At 36.0% G+C, this 22,209-nt stretch overlaps 2 protein-coding genes across 2 annotated transcripts; both read right to left on the bottom strand.

Moving 5' to 3' along the window:
- Nucleotides 1–1,210: 1,210 nt before the first annotated feature.
- On the bottom strand, nt 1,211–2,589 carry LOC123662378 (40S ribosomal protein S25). Its single transcript, XM_045597225.1, has 4 exons — nt 2,489–2,589; nt 2,180–2,272; nt 1,808–1,991; nt 1,211–1,326 (listed from the first exon to the last, which is right to left on the bottom strand). Exons 1-4 carry the CDS (start codon nt 2,489–2,491, stop codon nt 1,247–1,249), a joined length of 360 nt encoding a protein of 119 aa, XP_045453181.1. The 5' UTR covers nt 2,492–2,589; the 3' UTR covers nt 1,211–1,246.
- Nucleotides 2,590–5,102: 2,513 nt separating this feature from the next.
- On the bottom strand, nt 5,103–21,389 carry LOC123662273 (peroxisome assembly factor 2). The gene is made up of 10 exons (XM_045597137.1): nt 19,981–21,389; nt 18,898–19,005; nt 18,559–18,692; nt 12,022–12,517; nt 8,995–9,162; nt 8,678–8,824; nt 7,326–7,484; nt 6,758–6,920; nt 6,123–6,262; nt 5,103–5,444 (listed from the first exon to the last, which is right to left on the bottom strand). The coding sequence occupies exons 1-10, from the start codon at nt 21,071–21,073 to the stop codon at nt 5,305–5,307; spliced, it is 2,748 nt and encodes a 915-aa protein (XP_045453093.1). The 5' UTR covers nt 21,074–21,389; the 3' UTR covers nt 5,103–5,304.
- Nucleotides 21,390–22,209: the final 820 nt, after the last annotated feature.

The following is a 22,209-nucleotide window of genomic DNA, read 5'->3' as shown; positions in this document are numbered from 1 at the left end:
ATAAAAATGAATGTAACTTCACCAAAATAGCCTGGTCAAGGGCCTTCTCTTCGTTTACATTAACAAGGGTTGGAGATAAAGCCTCTATGTTGTTCTTTTTCTGTTTTGCGTAAATAATAACTTTCCCAACGTTTAAGCTTTAGGTGCTGGGGCGATGCTAAAGAATAAACATCAAATATTTGTCTAAGACACATTTTACTCCCAAGCAATTATTGAACCCGTGATCGTCGACTCCAGAAAGGTTGTTGTAAAAGAATATTCATACAAAAAATTGTCTGGTGGTGGTGGTAGTTTGAACTTAAAATTTCACAATGCTTTACGAAGATATTAAATCACATAACATACATAAATGACGTTATTTTAAATGATAATGCTAACTGCGAAAAATTGTTTCGCATTTTAGTACGGTATGTATCATCAGTGGCGGTAACATAGACTCCGGTAGACTGTCTCGGACCATTCAACGCGGGCTCGGCGTAAGCGGGAGAATGATGCGTTTCGCTGTAGCGTTACCAGATCACTGCAGAGGCTTAGAGACACTCGCCAAGACTATTGCTGATGAGCGCGCGGTCTTGAAGAGCTTGACTACCGAACAGATGTGGGTTCACAGTGACATTGGAATAACTTGGGTATGTTATTTATGCTTTTTGGATAGTATACAAAATATAATTTTTTATAGCTATACTAGCTGTGCATCGCGGTTTCAGCCGCATTGTTATAACGCTTATATCTTTCCTCAGGAAATGGACTATCTAACACCCAACAAACACATAACAACAATAACATATTTCAGAATTATAATATTAGTAGATAGTTGTCCTGTGTGCTACAGTTACATGTGCATATATAAATTAAAAAGAAGCCTGTGTGTTGTACATACAAATCTTCATCTACTACACATACTACTTACACATTTAAAATTATGTTAATATTTTCGTTTGATTTTACAGGCTAATGTAGTTGTAGAAACTGCTAACGAAGAACATGCAACAAGTTTCAAAGATAAGCTTCGGGACCTCTATCCTATGATTAGATTTGCAATTGTTGACGTTGATGATAAAAACAAACTCGGATTGCGGTGATATGAAAATACAATGAATGTAGAAAAAATCTAAAACATAAATCATATTCAAAAATTATAGGTTTTCATTTTGATTATTATATTTTGTAAGTGGTTTATGAAATGGAAATTATGGAATAAAAACAAAAATTTGGATTTTTGTTTTATTATAACTTAATCATAACTTTATGCGACGGGGTCGTCACCCTTGGTTGCTCTTGTGTATATTACTTGGCCGTGGTGTTGGACTACCTGCTTGATTAAGCCTGGAAAAAAAATATCTTGTTAACTTTGAAAAATTTTATTCTAAATTGACTTTTATTGTGTAACATTCAGACTCAATATATCAGTATTTAACTGTCATGGATTATCCAGCAAATATAATCATCACTATTTTTATTTTGAATAATAACCAAGGGCTATGTTTTGCTTTTCCTTGATGACGTTCTAATGACTATTTGACACAAATATTACAAACATAGATGTTATGAGACATAAATTATTTTAATTATTGGAGGTTGATATAATTCATTACTTAACATTTTTATTTAAGTTACTGAAAGTTTTAAACTTTTCAAGTCATATAACAGCTGTAAACACACTTTCAACCAGGCAAGTGCAATATTACAAACTTATTCTAGTTCTTTAGTAACATATAATAAATATACAAAAAATTAATTAATTAGGCAACTAATACATACACTACACTTATAAAAATCAGTTTTAGACTTTTTAATGAAACCATACCTTTTTCTCTGAGTTCAATGAGTGCTCGCCTCGCAAGAGAACCTCTGACTTTCAATCTCTCAGAGACTACAGCAGGAGTGATCAGCTTGTACTGTGGCACTTCTTTGTAGAGTTTCTCATAAGTGGGTTTATCAAACAACACTTGGTTGTTCAACTTGTCACGAACTTTTCCTTTAGACCACTTCTGCAAATACAAAACGAGCAGTTTGAGACATGAAAATACAAAATAATTACATTTAAAAAGTGTTTATGCCATCAGACTCAATATATCAGATTTTACTCTCATAGTATTCAAGAAAATTAGTAATAATCACTTGAAGTTTGCTAGTTTATTTTGACATAACCTAAATTTTATGACTATGTTTTTCTAACCTTCTTCTTGGCTTTGCCGCCACTGGATCCCTCCTTCTTCTTCTGTGTTTTCTGAGGCTGCTTAGCCGAAGACTTCGCGTCCTTTTTGGGCGGCTACAATAATAATAAATAGAATGCATGAGAACGTGCGGCCACGAGGTATTACTATATTACATTAATTATTTAGTAAAAATATGCTATCACGGGATAAAACACAAGATATATGATTGATCTCATTTAATTTGATATTAATTAATACAAAAGTACCATATCTAAGAACTTTTAAACGGATAAAAATACAAAAAGTCACAATTCTGTATGACCACTCACCATCTTGAAATCGAAAAGAAGCTAGACACGCATACACAGACTATTACTGGTAAGTGGTAAGTGGTGGGCTTGTTAAAAAAGTATCGATATATCGATGTATCGATATTTTTAGCCGATATATCAATGCAAAATATTCAATATCGAAAACTGTCTAAAAAACGACATATTTTTGTTATTTATATAACTAAAGTCACAAGAATCCAAAACCTCAATAAGGGATAGGAATCAACGCTAAAAACATGGGTCATGACATATGGCGGTTGTAATTTTAACTATTAATAGCTTACAAATCTAATGTTTTTGCATTAGTATATTTTGTTATCTGTTAGAATGATCGGTCAGAATCAGTCATTATGGTATTAATACGAAAAGCTACAAGTTGCTGCAGGCGGCAATAATGCAGCTAATGTAGCCTCTCGAACTAAAACGATGCCGGAGAAGTTGAAGCAATTCCTAGATGCTCCAAATCTATCTCATAAGGAAAAACCGATAAAGTTTTGGATAAACACGAGACATTTTATTCTAGTTCTTTTGAATCAAGCCCTTAAATACTTGACTTCTACAATTTCCTTTGTACTGTACTTTCAGAGAGAGTAGTTTGCCGTCTATTTGGCGATTTCTAACAATAGGAATCGTCTGAGTTCTTTTATTTTCGCTACCGGACAAAAACTGGTTTACCTGATATAACAAATAGGTTTAAAAGTATTAGTATATTGCCTAATAAAAATAATTATTGATAAAAAGATCTTAATTTCTATTGAGGTTTTTGCACATTAAACTAATGTATAAATGTCTAAAATTACTATTGATAACGCAAAACCTTTTGAAAATTTGATTGTTACATCGATTAATCGATTTTTTTTCGAACTATCGACATCGATATCGAAATTTTAATAAATATCGATAAAATGATGTATCGTCATTTTTTTCTCTTCCGACATATACATCACTATAAAAAAAATACTATCACTATAAAAAATAAATAAAATTAAAGTGTCTATTTTTTAATATAAAAATAAGCGCTCTTTAATAAATGTATATGAATATATACACGGTATATGTATATACTAAAATAACAGTTTTACAATTTTTGTCTGTCTGTTTGTTCCGGGTAATCTCTGAAACAGCTGGACCGATTTTGACAGGACTTTCACTGGCAGCTGATGTAATAAGGAGTAACTTAGGTTAATTTTATTTTAGAAATTTATTTATATAAGTGCGAATGGAACAATACCTTTTTTCTTAAATTCCACGCGCACGAAGTCGCGGGCTCAGCTAGTAGATATATAAAAGAGTTAAAATTTTACATACCATAGATACCATACAATGGGGCTACCATAAAAGGCACATGTTTGTAGTTCACACTAATTTTTTTATATCATCGTTGAAAATATATGCAATATTTGAGTAATTCCTTTTATCTACACTAATGTTGTAACATTCTACTTATGTTTCCAATACTTGACTTATAATTACTACTGTTATAGCGCAGACAACAAAACACTCAATTTAAGCAATTTCACATGATGGTATAATATCCACATCGATATCGTAAAATCTCATTATAACATCGCGCGCATGCGCGCAGCTGCGCTCTCATTGGTTAGATTTTAATGGCGGCAAAATCACTGTGACAATACACGTACGCGTGAATTTAATTTAATAAATTAAAAGTTAAAAATGGATAGCGACGATGATATTTGTACGCCTCCGGATATTCTAGAATTGGCAACAAAATTAACTCACAATCTTTTGCCAGAAAAATCTAGAAAATTATATGAAAAAGAATATAATAACTTATTCCGACTCCGTCTACGAGCTCTACTGCTTGCCCCGCGACCGCTACAGATGCTGGATCAATAATTAACATTAACTTTCAAAATTGTACCATCCAAAATTTGAACAATTATTATAAATAAACTATTGTCAGCTTTTTCTCTTGTTGTTTGATTAATTGCATTAGTGAAGATAAAGTAGTGTATGCAACTGCATATAACACGGGTATTAAAACACTCGTTACTATTATGAAACTCGCCTGCGCTCGTTTCATAAACTCACACTCGTGTTTTAATACCCTTCATTATATGATAGTTGCATAAACTACTATTTCCGCCTGCTTTATATTTTACCATTATGAAAAAACTATAAAATATATTCTTGTACGAAAAGTATATAGTAAAATATTTTAAAAAGATAGGCGTATGTTATCGCGAACTTTTTATCTTTACTAATATTATAATGCTGAAAAGGTTGTTCGGACTTACTGGTTCGAATTTTAAAAAATATTTTTGTGTTTCACAGTCCATTTACCGAGGAGAGATACGCAGATAAGTTTTTCCTCAAATTAACATGGATAAAAATTGCAGGGCTTATACAATAACATTTTTTACAAATTTTCTCTCACTGTCTGTTCCGGCTAATCTCTGAAACGACTGGACCAATTTTGACAGGACTTTCACTAGCAGATAGCTGATGTAATAAGGTTTAACTTAGTCTACTTTTATTTTAGAAACTTATTTATTTTATAAGTCTGCAAACCGAACAATAAATATTTTGTTAAATTCCATGTGGACGAAGTAGCGGACACAGCTAGTATACAATAAAATAACTCACGTTTAATTAACAATTTTTATTAAATTAATACCCTAGAAGGAGCATATTCCATTTTACCTCAATCTTAATTACATTTATCCTTTACCTGTAATTCATTTGGAAGAAACGGTATTGCCACCAAGTATTACATTTGATTTCACTATAAACATAATGTACTTTTTTAACATTTGGTACATAAAACAATTTATTCTTAAATATTTTCATTACATTTGTGACTGCAACGACTCATAATATGCCAATTCTTCTTCAGTAACAGATGGACGAAACGATTCAACCCCACTCCATAATTCTGACACGCCTATTATTACCGAGTCGCTGTTTAATTCGCTTTCCTTGATAAGTCCTGCAAGTAGAACTAAATGTTAATAATGAACAAGTGTTTAATTTGACATTTAAACTAATATTATTAAAAATAAAAATTATTATTTAATCCATTTTGTACTCTCTGCCAACCCGTAGTGTAGCAGAAGGGTAGATTCTGCTCCGAACATTCTCCTACATGAAGAAAGAGGCCTATGCTCAACAATGGGTCGTTACAGGCTGAATAATCAATCATATTATTTAAAATTCGGTGATCTACAAATAAAAATTTTAGATGGTTTGTCACTAACATCAAATAATTATTTTGACTTTTAAAATAAATGAAAGTCCATAAACAGTAACTATCGTATAATTCATATTTCATGTTCTAGTGTGACAGATACATATTAGTTATCTATAGCACAAGCGTTAAGTTGCTTAACTTAAGAACAGACTATTACGTACCTATGTGTGTTATAGATATTTATTTAATACTAACTTTTACCCTCGGCTTCGCTCGCACTGAATTATTTTTTTAATAAAAAAGTATCTTATTTTACTTCTAATAGCTCCAAGAATATGTATACAAGTTCCATAATGATCGGTTAAGTAGTTTTCGCGTGAAAGCGTAATAAACAAACTTGCATTCACATTTATAATATTATTAGGGATAATCCATTCATATTATTATTATTGTACTTGGGAATACATCTTTACATACCGCTGTTTAACTTATCTACAATTCCACGGACGGCAGCAGACCGCGCGGTCGACACAACTTGCATCAAATCTGCACCCGTACAGCGCACCGGCAAAGCTTCTGCTACATCTTCTAAATTTACTTCTTGGCGTAATTTATAACTGTAAGAACAACTCAAAATTAAACATGATACCTTCGAACTTTGTACCACATTTTTTTTTGTGAATAATTATCGATTTTTTTTTATAAATTTTCTTTGACGACTTGTGACATTAACGAACACAAACAGAAAGATTTATCAATTTGGTGCAGTCGTCGAAGTTATGCACGTATACATCCGGCGATTTATTTTTGATTATATATACTAGCAGATCGAGTACTTTTCCTATTTTGCGTATTGTCAAATGCGGGAAGTTTAAATAATAACTAAGTTTTCTAAAACTTTTTTAATTTTCTGTGCAACATTCTTAGTTTTCTTTTCGGTAAAAATATTTACAAAGTATACGAATCAAATCGAAATCAATAGTTATATGAATCGGTAAAGTTGTTCTTATAATATGGCTAGACCAAGAGAAATAAGATTAGGAATAAGATAGGGTTATAATTTTCGGCCAGTGTTAGTTGAAATGTTAGTAAGTTTAAATAAGTATTTTAACCTTCTGCAAAGTGCTTGAAGAACAGATGTTTTTTCTCTCAAGCCTGTGTATGGACCGACATATATGAGCTTGTCGAGACGTCCTGGACGTAACAATGACTGTTCCAACAAATCTGGTCTGTTTGTTGCTCCCATTATAAATACGAAGTTTGATGTTTCTGCATCTATATATATTAAAATATTTGTTCAAGATATTTAAAAAATTGTCAATTAGTTAAAAATTATTTTAACTGAAAAATCAATATAGATATATATTTTTAAATAATATTACTTGCATTTAGATATTAAAACAAATTTTATTATTGTTAATTAGAAAACAAAAACTTATTTAATCCGTAAGATGAGATAAGAAGTATCAAGATCAACTATACTTACTACATAATATATACTTTTTCAGTATAATTAAATTTACACATTTTGCTTGCCATTTGCAAAAAATAAAATAATTAGGGGTTATTTAGGGAGCAGCTACATTAAATCACAATTTAAGAAAAATAAATAGTATACAAACCTACAAAATTTATCACTTACATTCTAAAAATTTAAATAAAATGTATGCTAAAACATACCTTCTCCACTGGCAACACCGTCTATTTCAGCTAGTAGTTGACTGACAACTCTATCGCTGGCCCCTCCCGAGTCCCCTGCCGCCCCTCGACGGGGAGCTAACGCGTCTAATTCGTCCAGAAATACTATACATGGCGAAGACGCACGTGCAGCTTCGAAAACTTAAAAAAAGGAGATAATATTTTTAATCTGATGCATAATTTATATTTTTGAACATATTTTTCTGAATTAATATTTTAACTGGCAACATTAAAATATTTCGTAAAGTTATGGTGTCATATGCAGAGCGGTTATTGGAGCTTGATCCTATTTAATAAGAATATCAAGTTGACTAAATGCGTTTATTTAGTTTAACTATTTTTTTCTAAGTACCATAACCTAAAGCAGGGGTTCCCAAACTCAGATGGCGAATGCTAGCGCGATCCCATCTCGCCCCACCCAGGCGGACGACTGCTCACACGTGGTGGTTTTTTAGTCAGTAGGAGTCTGATATAACCCTCTGGTGCCCCTGCGCCGGAGCGAATCCATGATGGATTTTCCCCACGTAAAAAAAGGGGGTTCCCAAACTTATTTTGTCTCCTGCCCGCTAAGAGAATAAATTATTTTATAGTGCCCCCTTTGAGCAATATTTTAATGAATATTAGTTCATGTTCACAAGTTGTAGTCGAGAGTCCTTATAGATAAAATGACAAATCACACCCCAAACCTCTACACAATGGCACAATTTTTTTTCTAGGTCTCTTACCCTGTAGTACTGCAGCGCCCACAACGGGGGCATTATCGCCCCCTTTGGGAAACAATGACCTAAAGTAACAATTTTGAAGAAGTTTTATTTTACCTAGTTTCTAACTAATGGTGCTTCGATAAAATATAGCAAAAGAGAGAGGTGCGAGCACACGTTTTGTTTCTCTCTTTCTCTCATAGTCAGATACGTTTCGTATATCTAAGAAACAGTTCAGGTCTATTGCTAAAAGAAGTTTTTCTTCAGTTGTGTGGTCTAAAGTACACTCGTTTTTTTTTTTTATTCATATAAATGAAAAATATCACTAGCATAAAAATAAATTAATATTTTATGCACAATATCTTTAGGCTATTTACTAATCTGAAAATTGGGTTTCGCTCATCATTACATAGTATTAAACAAAGCCGAATCCTGCTGTCTGTATGCTTAGATCTTTAAAACTACGCAACGGATTTTGATGCGGCTTTCTTTAGTAAATAGAGTGATTCCAGGGGAAGGTTTAAATGTATAATACATGCATAATATAGTAGAGGAACGGTGACAATTGCAATAACTATTGCAACCGTGCGAAGCCGGGGCGGGGCGCTAGTACGATATATTATATAGCAATACCTTTTCTAACATTTTCTTCAGACTGTCCAATGTACATGTTAAGCAGTTCTGGCCCCTTGACGCTCATGAAGCTAACATTAAGTTCAGTGCTCACTGCTTTGGCTACTAGTGTTTTGCCACATCCTGGTGGACCATACAATAGTATACCTAAAAAAAAATAGCATAGGTAATAAGCCATTTATATAAATCTATCGGATTTTGGTAAATCATTGTAAGATATACTGTGCTAAGGAAATTTCAAAAACTTATTTGTAGTAAATGTAACTTCTCAGTAAATGAAAATATTTAAAACATAGTAGTCCTAGTCACGTACTTACCAGACCTTTTTAGGGAAGAGTTTTTGAATAGATGCGGAAACTTTATAGGAAATTCTATTGTTTTCAGCAATTCCTTTTTAAGTTTTTCCAAGCCTCCAATATCCTCCCAGTAAACTTTAGGAATTTTCGGCGCATCTAAATGTTGACTCTGAAGGCTTCTTATACACTCTGAAACATGAAATTCAAATGGATTTAGAAAAAAAATATATTCCTGACAAAAAAAAAGGAAAAAAAATAATTGACAATGTCAGCCCTGCGGTCACCAACCCGCATGCCCAGCGTGGTGACTATGGGCAAACGGTCCTTAGTTCCCGGCAGCCCCACTATTGCCGGCTACGGCAGCGGCCGCGGTTCCCAAGGTGGCGTCGGTTTTCTGGTCCACAAGACTCTCACTAGCAACGTTGTGGAAGTCAGCAGTGTGTCGATCCCGGGTAGCGTACCTTGTACTTAAACTCAGTGACAGGTAGTCCCTGAAAGTGATACAGGTATATGCGCCGACCTCAGCACACTCTGACGATGAAGTCGAAGCCTTGTATGAAGACATTACAAGGGTCATACATGGCACTACTCCGACCTTCTACAGCATTGTTATGGGAGACTTCAACGCTAAAGTGGGAGTACAAGACCGCGACGGATCGAGCATCGGAGCATACGGATTGGGGAACAGGAATCGCAGGGGGCAGATGCTTGTTAACTTTCTCGAATCGGAGAAGCTCCAAGTTGCCGTCTGCTTCACCAGAACAGAGGGCTCTTTCCAAGAGGATACGGAAACTTGTACGCCGAGATCTCCGCTGCTCAAATACGAGAGAGATTGCTACTCTGATAGAGCAGATAGGGGGTCCAAAGTTTTCCCAAGACCATTGGGGAGAAGCCTTCTTGCGAAGCTCAAAACAGCGGATGGCAGAACCGTCTGCTCACGCCCTCAGATCCGAGAAGAGGTTGAGAATTTTTATGGACAGTTGTACTCGTCAAGCGCACGCAAGCCTGCGACTTGGGACACCGAAGATCTACAGGCACCACTGTTGCATCATTATTCGGAGAGTATCACCGAATTCGAAGAGGGCGAGATTAGTGCAGCGCTCGGGCAGCTTAAAAACGGGAAGGCCCAGGGGGATGACGGAGTTACCACTGAGCTCCTTAAAGCCGCAGGGCGACCTGTCCTAAAAGCCTTGGCAAGACTCTTTAACACCGTCATCCACCGAAGTACCACGCCGGAGGCGTGGTCCAGGAGTGTGGTGGTGCTGTTCTTTAAGAGAGACGATAAGTCGAATTCCAACCACCGGAGCAGGCTGGGTTTCGAAATGGCTACAGAACCGTGGACCACATACATACTGTTCAGCAGATTATTCAAAAGACAGAAGAATATAATCAACCGCTGTGAATGGCATTTGTGGACTAAGAGAAACCTTCGACTCTGTCGAGACCTCGGCTATCCTGGACTCTCTGCAGAGATGTCATATCGACAGGCGATATATCGAGATACTGAAATGTATGTAAGACGCGGCGACGATGACCGTTCATGTCCAGGACCAGAGAACAGGACCTATTTTCCTCCCGCGTGGGGTAAGACAGGGAGATGTAATATCACCGAAACTGCTTACCATTGCGCTGGAGGATGTCTTTAAGACCTTAGATTGGGGAGAACGAGGCATTAACGTCAACGGTGAATTCATCTCTCACCTTCGTTTCGCCGACGATATTGTCATCTTTGCGGAGACGTTGGATGAGTTAGGCCACATGCTGGCTGGCCTAAACGAGTCCTCCTAGCGTGTCGGTCTTTGTATGAACTTGGACAAAAAGAAAGTTATGTTTAACAACCAAGTCATACCGAGACAGGTCTCGGTCGATGGTACCCTCCTCGAAGTTGTTCAGGATTATATTTACCTAGGCCATAGTATCTAGCTTGAAGACAAGTCTTCGAGCAATGCGTCCTGCCTGTGTTAACATACGGAGCCGAGACGTGGTCACTGACGAAGGGACTGGACCACAAATTTAAAGTCGCACAACGTGCAATGGAACGGGCTATGCTTGGGGTTTCTCTCAAAGATAGGATTAGAAATGAGACTATCCGCGAGAGAACGAAAGTAACCGACATAGCCCACAGGATTAGCAAGTTGAAGTGGCAGTGGGCTGGTCATCTGTGTCGCAGACCGATGGACGTTGGAGTAGACGGGTCCTGGAGTGGAGACCGCGTCTTGGCAAACGCAGTTTGGGATGTCCTCCTGCCCGTTGGACCGACGATCTACGTAAGATTGCTGGTGTAGGCTGGATGAGGATTGCGGAAAACCGGGATGTCTGGCGCGAACTTGGGGAGGCCTATGTCCAGTAGTGGACTGTCATAGGCTGAAGTGAGTGAGTGATGATTAGCCTGTCTAAACAAATATTGTATAAAAAATAATACTTTTCCTATCTGACTTTTCTGAAAATTATAATAAATATCTACAAGATACACACACAGTCATCTGTTCCTAAAATAAGCAGCTTAATGCTTGTGTTATAGGTAAACAGCTAATTGGTACAGGTACATAATTTTTTTTCGATGAACATATATACAAATAATATATATATATATATATATATATATATTATGCCCAGACTTGGGGAGGGAATTGAACCCACAACCCCTTGAGCAGAAAACAGGGTTACTGTAAACTGCGCACATGGCTAGTGAAAAAATCAAACAAACCCATACTTTTCCTCTTTATCATATTCTTTTTTTTTATATCACTAGCTTGGCAAACAAGCGTACGGCTCACTGGACGGTAAGAGATTACCGTAGCTTATAGACGCCTACAATACCAGAAGCATCGAAAGCGCGTTGCCGACCCAATCCCCCCCCCAGGAGCTCTGGTCACCTTACTCACCAACAGGAACACAATACTGCTTGAAAATAGTATTATTTAGCTGTGGTCTTCTGTAAGGTCGAGGTACTACCCCAGTGGGGCTGCTCCATATTTTGAGCAGAAAATTCCTGCTGTGCCCTACCTCAGTTAAATTTCATAAATATATTAGATAATTTATCCATACCTAAAGCACTATTAAAATCATCCTCCTCAATCAGAAACAAGTTAGGATCATGAGATATATTTGAATTATTTTGTTTCAAATAAGATTCTCTCAAAGCAAAATGCATCAGCGTATCCAGATCTCCATGGGCAAATGTTTCAGTTTTTGAAGCCACTCTATACAAAATATCTTTCATATAACTGCTCAAACATCCTTTGTCTGCATTTTCATCACTATAATATAAGTTAGATTTGGCATCGTCTATTTCATTTAACCTCAAGTTCATAACAGATGCATACCATTTTAACATATCAAATCTCTGTTGTAATTTCAACTTAGGTATGTGAATTTTTTCAAGGAATATCCTCATCATATTAGGTTTTAAGTCAACCTTTTCCGTAATTGCAACAAATATAATAGGGTGCTTTGTGTAGTTTTCGAATAACTCTGTCAAAGTGTTTGTGAAATATTCCATGATTCTAAAATCTTCATTATTTTCTGCATCAACAGCTAGAACCTAGAAAATTACATCCAGTTTTGTTATATATTTTTGTGTCATATACAATATCGAGGTTGTGGGTAGATTGGTTTCTGTCAAAGGTATGCATTAAACGAGTTGTAAACCCGATCGGCTGTTTTTCTGTTATTTCCGAATAATTTAGTATCTTTTAACAAATTTAACAAGTGGCCATGAGCGAATCTACGTAAAAATGTCGGCTGCATTACCGTTTGGAGTGATTTCAACATTCGATCACCTGTCGCAAGAGTGGAGTACATACAAATCATGAATCCAACAATGGTTTATCGCAAGTGACATTAACGACGTGTCTGACAAAGCAAAGGTCAAACGCAGGGCGATATTACTCAGTGCGCTCAGCGAGTCATCGTACAAGCTAGCAAGTGATTTATCGCTGCCGAAAAAGTTAGAAGAATGCGATTTCGAAGAAATTTTATATCTGTTGGATAATCACTTCACACCAAGGCGAAGTGGATTTGCAGAAAGACACCATTTTCATTCAGCGACGCAACGATCGAGTGAAACGCATATATAAAAAGAAGCAACCGCTATAATATTTGGTGTAAAACGATACCATCAATACCTTTATGGACGTTCCGACCCGTTTGTTTTGCGAACTGATCATAAGCCTCTCATTAGTATTTTTCGACCGCATCGAGGTATACCGGAAATATCTGCAAACAGGTTACAGCGATACGCAATATTTCTTTCGGCTTATAATAACGTTATTGAGTTTGTTACTTTGTTCGAAGTATAGCTTAGAACGGGAGGCCTGCGCGAGTAGTAAAGACGTTGATTGTGAGGATCGCGCAGCTTATGTAAATTTTGTAATGAATGGTAGTTTACCCATTACATTGAATAGTTTACGCCGTGAGACTAAAAATGATAAAATACTCGGAAGTCATATCTTATGTCATTAAAGGTTGGCCTAGAAAAGTACTGGATCTTGATTTAAAACCGTATTTTAATTGTAGGTTACAATTATCGGTTGAAAATGGACGCCTTATGGGTGGACATAAGGTCGTTATTCCGTTTTATTTGCGTGACAAAATATGTATCGAGCTTCATAGTAGTCATTTCGGAATAGTCAAAATGGAAGCAGAGGCTCGTAAAAGAGTATGGTTTCCCGGGATCGACGCGGTATTGGAGCGAATGACTGAAACTTGTGGAGTGTGCGCTGCGCTTCGCCCCTCCCCTCCACGTGCTCCGCCGCACCCATTTTATAGAATACATGTAGATTTTTTAGGTCCAATAAATAATCAAATGTTTTTAATAATTGTAGATGCTTTTTCGAAATGGGTGGAATGTTACTCAATGAATGCGTCTTACGGGTCTAAATCGGTAATAGAGAAATTGTGCGAATTAATGGCTCGAGTATGTATCCCGCACACACTGGTTAGCGACAATGGTACTTCTTTTACGTCACAGGAATTTTCCCACTTTTGTTTGATTAATGGAATAAAACACATACTATCACCGGCATATCATCCGTCGAGTAACGGTCAGGCGGAAAGTTTTTGTAAAAATCGTAAAGAGGGGAATAAAAAGTATAATTTTAAGTAGTCCTCATAATAAAGTTATGCAGACACAAATTGTAAAATTTTTATTCGACTATAGAAACTCGAAAAACAGTACCACAGACATGTCACCTGCAGAATTGTTATATGGTCGACCCTTAAGGTCTAAATTAGATTTAAATGTTCCAACGCGATGTTTTCCTTTTCTTTCCAGATCCACAAATTTTTCTCACTCAGTGAACGATACACAGTGCTTACCGGAGAAATATAAAAGTGCGTTCAGGACGTTTACAATTGGACAAGTAGTTTGGGTAAAGAAGTTTGCAAGCAATTAAAAATTTTTGTGGGTGAAGGGAGTAATTAAAAAAAACGTGGAAACGTAATGTACGAAATTGATTGTCCGGAGTTGGGTGGTAAAGTTATAAGGCACATTGATCAAATTCATGCAATGGTTTTGAATTCAAGGCTCAAAGAAAGAGAGAATGAGTGGGACCCCGATGTTATTGAAGATCTTTAAAAAGACACCAATCAGTCACCACAGATGTAGCATCTGCTTCCGATCGAGATGATGGATGTATGGAACCGGGTTTTAGTGGATCAGATCAGACGCCAAGTAACACCACCACAATATCTGCTGAGGATACTAGTGAAACAAGCAAAGCTACCAGTGATTATCCAGTGGCGTAGCGTAGTGGGGGCGGGGGGGGGGGGGGCCCGCCCCGGGCGGCACTTTTTAGGGGGCGGCAAAATTGAACAACACTTAAATAATAAAAACAATTAGTAAATACTAGCGGCCCGGTACGTGCTTCGCTACGTATAAAGTGAAATAATAAAAAAAATTTACATCAAATTCATTTATTAATACAAAAAAAAAAATATTAATTGCTAGGCTATTTTAAAACTTAATCCGAAACATGTGGATAAACAGTATTTTTTGTTATACATTTTGAGAAGCAATAGTCGAAGACTTTTTCGTAGTCCACAAATGCCATACACAGCGGCTGATTATATTCTTCTGTCTTTTGTATAATCTACCGAACAGTATGGATGTGGTCTACAGTGCTGTAGTCATTTCGAAACCTCGCTGCTCCGGTAGTTGGAATTCGTCGAGTCTTCTGGCGAGACGATTCGTAACAACACTCGAAAACAGCTTATAGATATGGCTCAGAAGTGAGATCGATGTGTAATTCTTTGACAGAGACTTGTCGCCTCTCTTAAAGAACAGCACCAAACACACTACTGGACCACCTCCGGCGTGGTACCTCGGTGGGTGACGGCGTGAAAGAGTCTCGCCAAGACTTTTAGGGCAGGTCGCCCTGCGGGTTTAAGTAGCTCAGTCGTAACTACGTCATCCCTATTCTGCTCAATCAGAGTAGCAATCTCTCTCGTATTTGAGCAGTGGAGGTCTCGGCGTACAAGTTTTCGTATCTTCTTGGAAAGAGCCCTCTGTTCTGGCGAAGCTGCTTGACCAGTGAGCAACTCGCGCCTCCGCCACATTAGATCTAAGGCTTCGGAAGAGAGTTGGACTGCTTTGTTGACTTCGTCGGCGGAAAGTGCCTACGACCTAGTGTACACACCGTCTTCACCACGTTGTTGGTCATCTCTTCCACGTTGCCAGTATTTTCCAGCGAATCGAATCGGTTTTGGATTTCCCATTGAAACTGCTCGGAGCCACATAGTAATTGGGGCAGCGTACGTCGGAGAGTAGATTTCACTAAGCGGGCCCGCTCTTTTTGGAGGTATATATTTAAAGTGCTCCGCAATAGCCGGTGGTTACTGCCAGTGTTAAACCAATTAACCAAGGAGACATCTCTGAATATATGCCTTTTATCCGCTATGATGAATCTATCTCGTTCCTCGTCATAGTGTTGGGGCATTGCCATGTACACCGCCTTTGGGGCTTCTTCTCAAAAAATTGAATTCATCAAGAAGAGCCCCTCTGACTCGTAGTAGTTGACGAGCATCTGCATGCATCTCATCCTGCGTTTCCTGCGCCCCTACCCGTGTGGTCCGATCCTCGATTCGTCGCGGTCTTGTATTCCCACTTTAGCGTTGAAGTCTCCCATAACAACGTTGTAGAAGGCCGAAGTAGTCCCATGCATGGCCCTAGTAATATCGTCATACAAGGCTTCGACTTCATTGTCAGATCGTGCTGAGGTCGGCGCATAGAGCTGTATCACTTCTAGGGAGTACCTGTCAGTGAGTTAAGTACAAGGTACGCTACCCGGGTCGACACATTGCTGACTTCCACAACGTTGTTAGTGAGAGTCTTGTGGACCAGAAAATCGACGCCACCTTAGGAAAGCCCATCACCTTCACGGAAGCAGAACAAGTGCCCAGAGTCCAAGATCATCGTGTCTTCGCCCTCTCTTCAAACTTCAGACAACCCCAGTATGCTTCACTTAAGTTTAAGACTCGGTTTTACTTCCAGTTCGGTAAGGTTGTGGTCCAGCCGTAACATGCCTCCATTATACGTAACCGGTACGTAGTACCTGTAGTTTTGAGTGGCAGCCTCCCGTATCCCGGTGATCCTCAGCACCCTCCGCCCCATCGTTACCGCGGCCGCTGCTGTAGCCGGGAATAGTGGGGCTACCGAGAACTGAGGGCCTAAAATTCTACCGCGAACTCATGAGGGTTTTTGCCCATAGTCACTACGCTGGGCAGACGGGTTGGTGACCGCAGGGCTAGCTTTGTCGCACCGAAGACGCTGCTGCTCGTCTTCGGTTGTGTATAGCTAGCTGTAGGATGACTATACCGCCATCGGTCGGCTTCACTAGTTCCACAGTGGTATTGGAACTTTGCTATTTCATATTATTAACTAGCTGACCCGGCAAACGTTGTTTTGCCAATAAACTATCTACTATAAGTGTGCGGGGATTTACTTATAAACGAAAGCGTTGTAGACAATGAAAGTATGCTTTATTTAGTCCACAGAAAAATTAAAATAATACGTATAACAGTCACTACTACGATCGGTACACAATTTAAAAAAAAACAATGGCCAAAAACAGTATAGTGAGTAAGACAGGAGACCGGCTTTATTCTCATCCCTACTCCGTGATGTTTGCTGGATGAGAGGTGACAACGTAATGTAGACATCTAGCGGGGATAACTGATCGATTGATAGTTATCGACCGGCGAAGGCAGGAGATCAAATTGAATTGAGAAAAAAATCATTATTAAAGGAAATTATTAAAAATAATAAAAAATAAAAATTGCGATGGAAAAATAGGGCTTGATCGTAGAAAGGTTAAAAATTAAGAGTAATATATTTTTTTTTATTCTAAGTCATGAAAAAATAAATATAAAAATCCTGCCAAAAAAATTAAAGTTTATAATTAACAAACAAAATATAGGGGTTGATCGTAGAAGATTGAAAATTTAGGATTTTATGTATTTTTTAATGTTGTATCATAAAAAAATAAAAATATAAATAATTTATCTAAAAATAAAAAAATAGGGGTTGACTACCCTTAACATTTAGGGGGACGAAAAATAGATGTTGTTCGATTCTCAGACCTACCCAATATGCACACAAAATTTCATAAGAATCGGTCTAGCCGTTTCGGAGGAGTTTAACTACAAACACCGCGACACGAGAATTTTATATATTAGATTAATTAATTTATTTTACATGAATTAGTATGTCTTAATAATGATCACTAATCTAATAAAATCTAATAAGTACTATTAATTATTTTGTATTGTTATTTAATTGATTGAAATTTTGATTTGGGCAAATTGAGATAAGGATTGATGAATTTTGCATGGAATTAAATAAAGCTTTATCATTATTATTATTGGAAAATTTTCTATCCCTTAGTCGCCTCTTACGACACCCACGGGACGAAAGGGGGTGGCTAAATTCTATATATCGTAGCCACTCAGCTAAGTAAGTTTTAGTATACTTTAAATTGAAATACCTAAATAAGGGGGCGGCAAAATTTTCTTCCGCCCCGGGCGGCCGACAACCACGCTACGCCACTGTGATTATCAGAGACAAAGATTCAAACGCGAGCGACCACGTGTAGATTATAAGCGTTTTTTTATAAATTTTCTTATTTTTTTAAGTGTTTTGTTGTTATAAGGGGATGGGCTTGTTATATATTTTCTGTGTCTTATACAATATCGAGGTTTTGGGTAGATTGGTTTCTGTCAAGGGTGTGCATTAAATGAGTTGTAAACCCGATCAGCTGTTTTTCTGTTGTTTCGAATAATTTAGTATCTTTTAACATATTTAACAAGTTTTAAAGTAGCTAAATTATACATAGTAGCTTTTAAATGTTTGTTTTAATGGGTCATGTAATTAGTTTATATTAATAGTTTTAACAACCTTTTTTATGTATAGGAAATAAAACCGACACCTGTAAATGACTGCATCACATTAGATAATTAATATTTTTTGTGTTTGTTATTCTCAGGACAAAGTTTCTAGAAATCCATTAGCGAAAAAATATATTGCTGAACTGAGTCCGTCAGGTTAACTAATATGAAATAAAAAGGAACAAAAATTGAGAAACATACATCAAAACTATCCATCAAAACAATCGCAGGAGCTGCTGCCTTAGCTTTTTGAATCATTGAATTGATCTTGCTTTCCGTTTGTTTTGCAGTTGAATTCTGTATTGAGTTACAGTCTATTTGCAGACAATTAAGACCTAAAAATATATTAAATGAGAAGAGATTTGAGAAAAGACTTTAAGCACATTTACTTAATTTTTTAAATTAAGTATATAGTTCATTAGAGAATTTACCAACATGAAAATAGCAAAAAAAAAAAAAAAAAAATAATATTAATAATATGTATTATATTTATAATGGTGTATTAGTTTAGTATCAATCTATATAATAATGATATCTTACCATTATATTTAGCCAAAGATCTCATAAGCAGATGCCGGCCGGATCCAATTGATCCAGTTAAAAGTAGGATAGGTATTATTGGGCTTGACAGAGAACTGGATAATTCATCTGGAAGAAATTAGTTATATTGTTTATTTCTCAAGCATTTCAAATGTTAACTAATTTAAATTAATACTCCTTTCGGCCAGTTATTCTTCTATATATTCATCATTATATTGTAGGTATAGGTGACAGTAAAATTGTTTAAGCATCATTGACAAAAAAAGTGAGAATTTTGGATTAAAAATAGCCTAAGTCTTCTTGTGGACCTTCAACAATTTTCACAATATTAGAAAAATAGTATTGTGAAAATTGTAATTACATTAACTTCAATTTTTCTTTATTTTCATAGTTTTTAACCGACTTCCAAAAAAGGAGGAGGTTCTCAATTCGACTGTATTTTTTTTTTTTTTTATGTATGTTACATCAGAACTTTTGACCGGGTAGACCGATTTCGACAAATTTTGTTTTAATCGAAAGGTTTTGTGTGCCAATTGGTCCCATTTAAATTTATTTGAGATCTAACAACTACTTTTCGAGTTATATCTAATAATGCGTTTTTACTTGACGCTGTTTTCGTCGACCTACGTTGTATTATACCGCATAACTTTCTACTGGATGTACCGATTTTGATAATTCTTTTTTTGTTGGAAAGGGCATATCCCTAGTTTGGTACCGTGATAAGGAAACCAGGATCTGACGATGGGATCCCAGAGTAATCGAGGGAAACTCTCGAAAATCCGTAATAACTTTTTACTGGGTGTACCGATTTTGATAATTTTTAATTTAATCGAAAGCTGATGTTTACCATGTGGTCAAATATAAATTTTATTGAGATCTGATAACTACTTTTTGAGCAATCTTTGATAACGCGTAGTTGCTTGACTATTTTTTCGTCGATCTACGTTGTATTACTTGTCGATGTAATTGAAGTCGGTTTTTTTTTCGTTTGCGAGCAAACACAATTATATGTAAATAACAACAAATATAAAATTTCAAAACCTTTTTCACTTATTTTACAATAAAGATATTATTTAACCATACCTATATCTCCATTAACAAAAGGTTGAATTGTTTCATGTAGTTGAAAAAACTTTTCTCTAAGTCCATCGGGGCACAAAGGTAGACTGTGAGTCTGGACTCTTGTTGAATCGATTTCAAAAAACTTATGTTTTGTTTTTAAAGCATGAATGTTTTCCCCTAAAGTCAATTGTGTTACACCTTTTACTATGTAATAAGCAGGAATTACATTACTGCTTCCATTATCATCCTGGTCTCCATGTAACTTTGTACATTTAAAATACAGCTTTTTCGTAGATTCGATTAGGTCTAAATACTTATACTTGTATTTTAATGTTATTTGAGACGTCAGATCAATGACTATTATATCATTTTGGCTAAAAACCTTAGGTATTTCAAAGTGATTACTCAAAACTTCTTTTAGAAAATCATTTTCTATGTCATATTCGTTTACGATAAGATTAACTTCAGCGACTGCTGCTATTTTTGGTGAGAACTCAAAAGAGCTCAAGGGATGGAAAGATACTTCAATATCTGTATCATTGCTTAGTCCATACGTGGATATTATGTTTAAAAACTCATCTTCATTTGTGTACGCGATATTATTTTCTACTAAATGTGATCCAATTATAGGTACAACTCTCTCGCTATCAATTTGAGACTTACTGTTGGACCAAAGTTTTTTATGAATTTCAGAAGTAACCAAATTCAAATTGTATTTAAAGCTGATATTTTCTTTTTTAGTATTTTCTTTCGTTTTCTGTTCTGGTGTTATTTTCATTGTTACCCATAAAACACCATTATCTTTGTAAAAAAAATTTTCAACACTGAATTGGATAAATTGATTGTAAGGAATTATAATACATTTATGTGATTGTATAGATAAAGTATCTTCTTTTATATGATCCCTTATAAAAGATAATAGGACGCTTCTTGGAAGTGTTTTGATAGCAAAGACATTCATCTTTTTGTTTGAGAAATATCCTTTGTTGTAATAATATCTATACTTTATAGCGATATAAATAAGTAATATGTATGTATTTAACTTTGGATACAGTAATTTCAAGCAATATTTTATCACCCATATCTTGGAGTTAATATTTTCCTCGTCCTTCATGCTATAGCAAATTAAAATTATATATTTTTTTTTTGTAATAAATATAAATAAATTTTCTCTTTAGTTCTACCTTATAAACTAGAACAACACAATCAAAAAAATCTTTTTATTTCAATAATTTCATAATTTATTTTCATATTATCGTTGTTATTCGGTTAAAATTGTCTTTATGGAAATTATTTTTTAACATATATGTCTGTCAAATGTCAAAGTCAGAAACGTAACCCGTAGATAACCCGTACATATATGTAATGGGTACGTTCCACTAAACGTCAACAACGATAATCTCGCTCTCTATCGTCCCTACTAAGGCCAGTGGTCGTCGCGAACGATCACTCGACGCCACAGATGTCGTCACTGTTCGCGACCATATCGTGTCCAAACAAAATGTAGGTGGGTCAGAGTTGGCTTTCATCAAAAAGTGGTGGGAATTTGAAAAAAAATCTGTCAGTGTCAAATTGTGAATGTCATCAGAACTTGAACTTTCTGAGTCAGTTCTGAGTCATTTTTTTTTTATATTTACTTACAAACCCAACGTTCAAATATGCGTTTCACCTATAAAATTACCTAAAATGCACTTATAAAGGCCTAAAACGTCCGCGGCGTTTTTACGTTAGTGAAACAGCAATTTCCGCGGTCATGGTCGATAGCCAGCGTCACCAGATTTAGTAGATTTCTACTGGTTTTTAGTAGATTTCGAGGTACCGTTAACAGTATCTAGTAGGTAAATTTTTTTGATATATTTTGGTGGAATTCACGCTTTTCAACTATTCTGGTACTTTTTTTCTTCATATGGCAAACCTCTCAAAAAATGAGGGGTATTCTTTTCATCGAATGAAAGTGAAATAATTTTAGGGTATATTTTCCCGATTTACTCCATTTTAGCACATGCAACTTAAATTATACGAGTTTTGAGATTGTAGCACTGTTTATACCTAAATTAATTGTACTTAAATGGTAATTCCCGGAGGAATTTTATAATGGTCTCTTAAACAAACCAATTTAAGCTGTATTTCATAGGTACTAAGGGTTGAATATTATTGTCTTTGGAATGTAGGGGCTTCTTCACAGTTATCAATCCCGAGTGAAACACAAAACTTCAATAAAAAATTCGCAGCTAAATTAAATTACTCCAA

The sequence above is a fragment of the Melitaea cinxia genome, chromosome 18 (genome assembly GCF_905220565.1).
Source record: "Melitaea cinxia chromosome 18, ilMelCinx1.1, whole genome shotgun sequence".
Classification (NCBI taxonomy): Eukaryota; Metazoa; Arthropoda; class Insecta; order Lepidoptera; family Nymphalidae; genus Melitaea; species Melitaea cinxia.
Note: the sequence above shows the minus strand (reverse complement) of the source record. Positions and strands in the feature narration are given on the sequence as shown.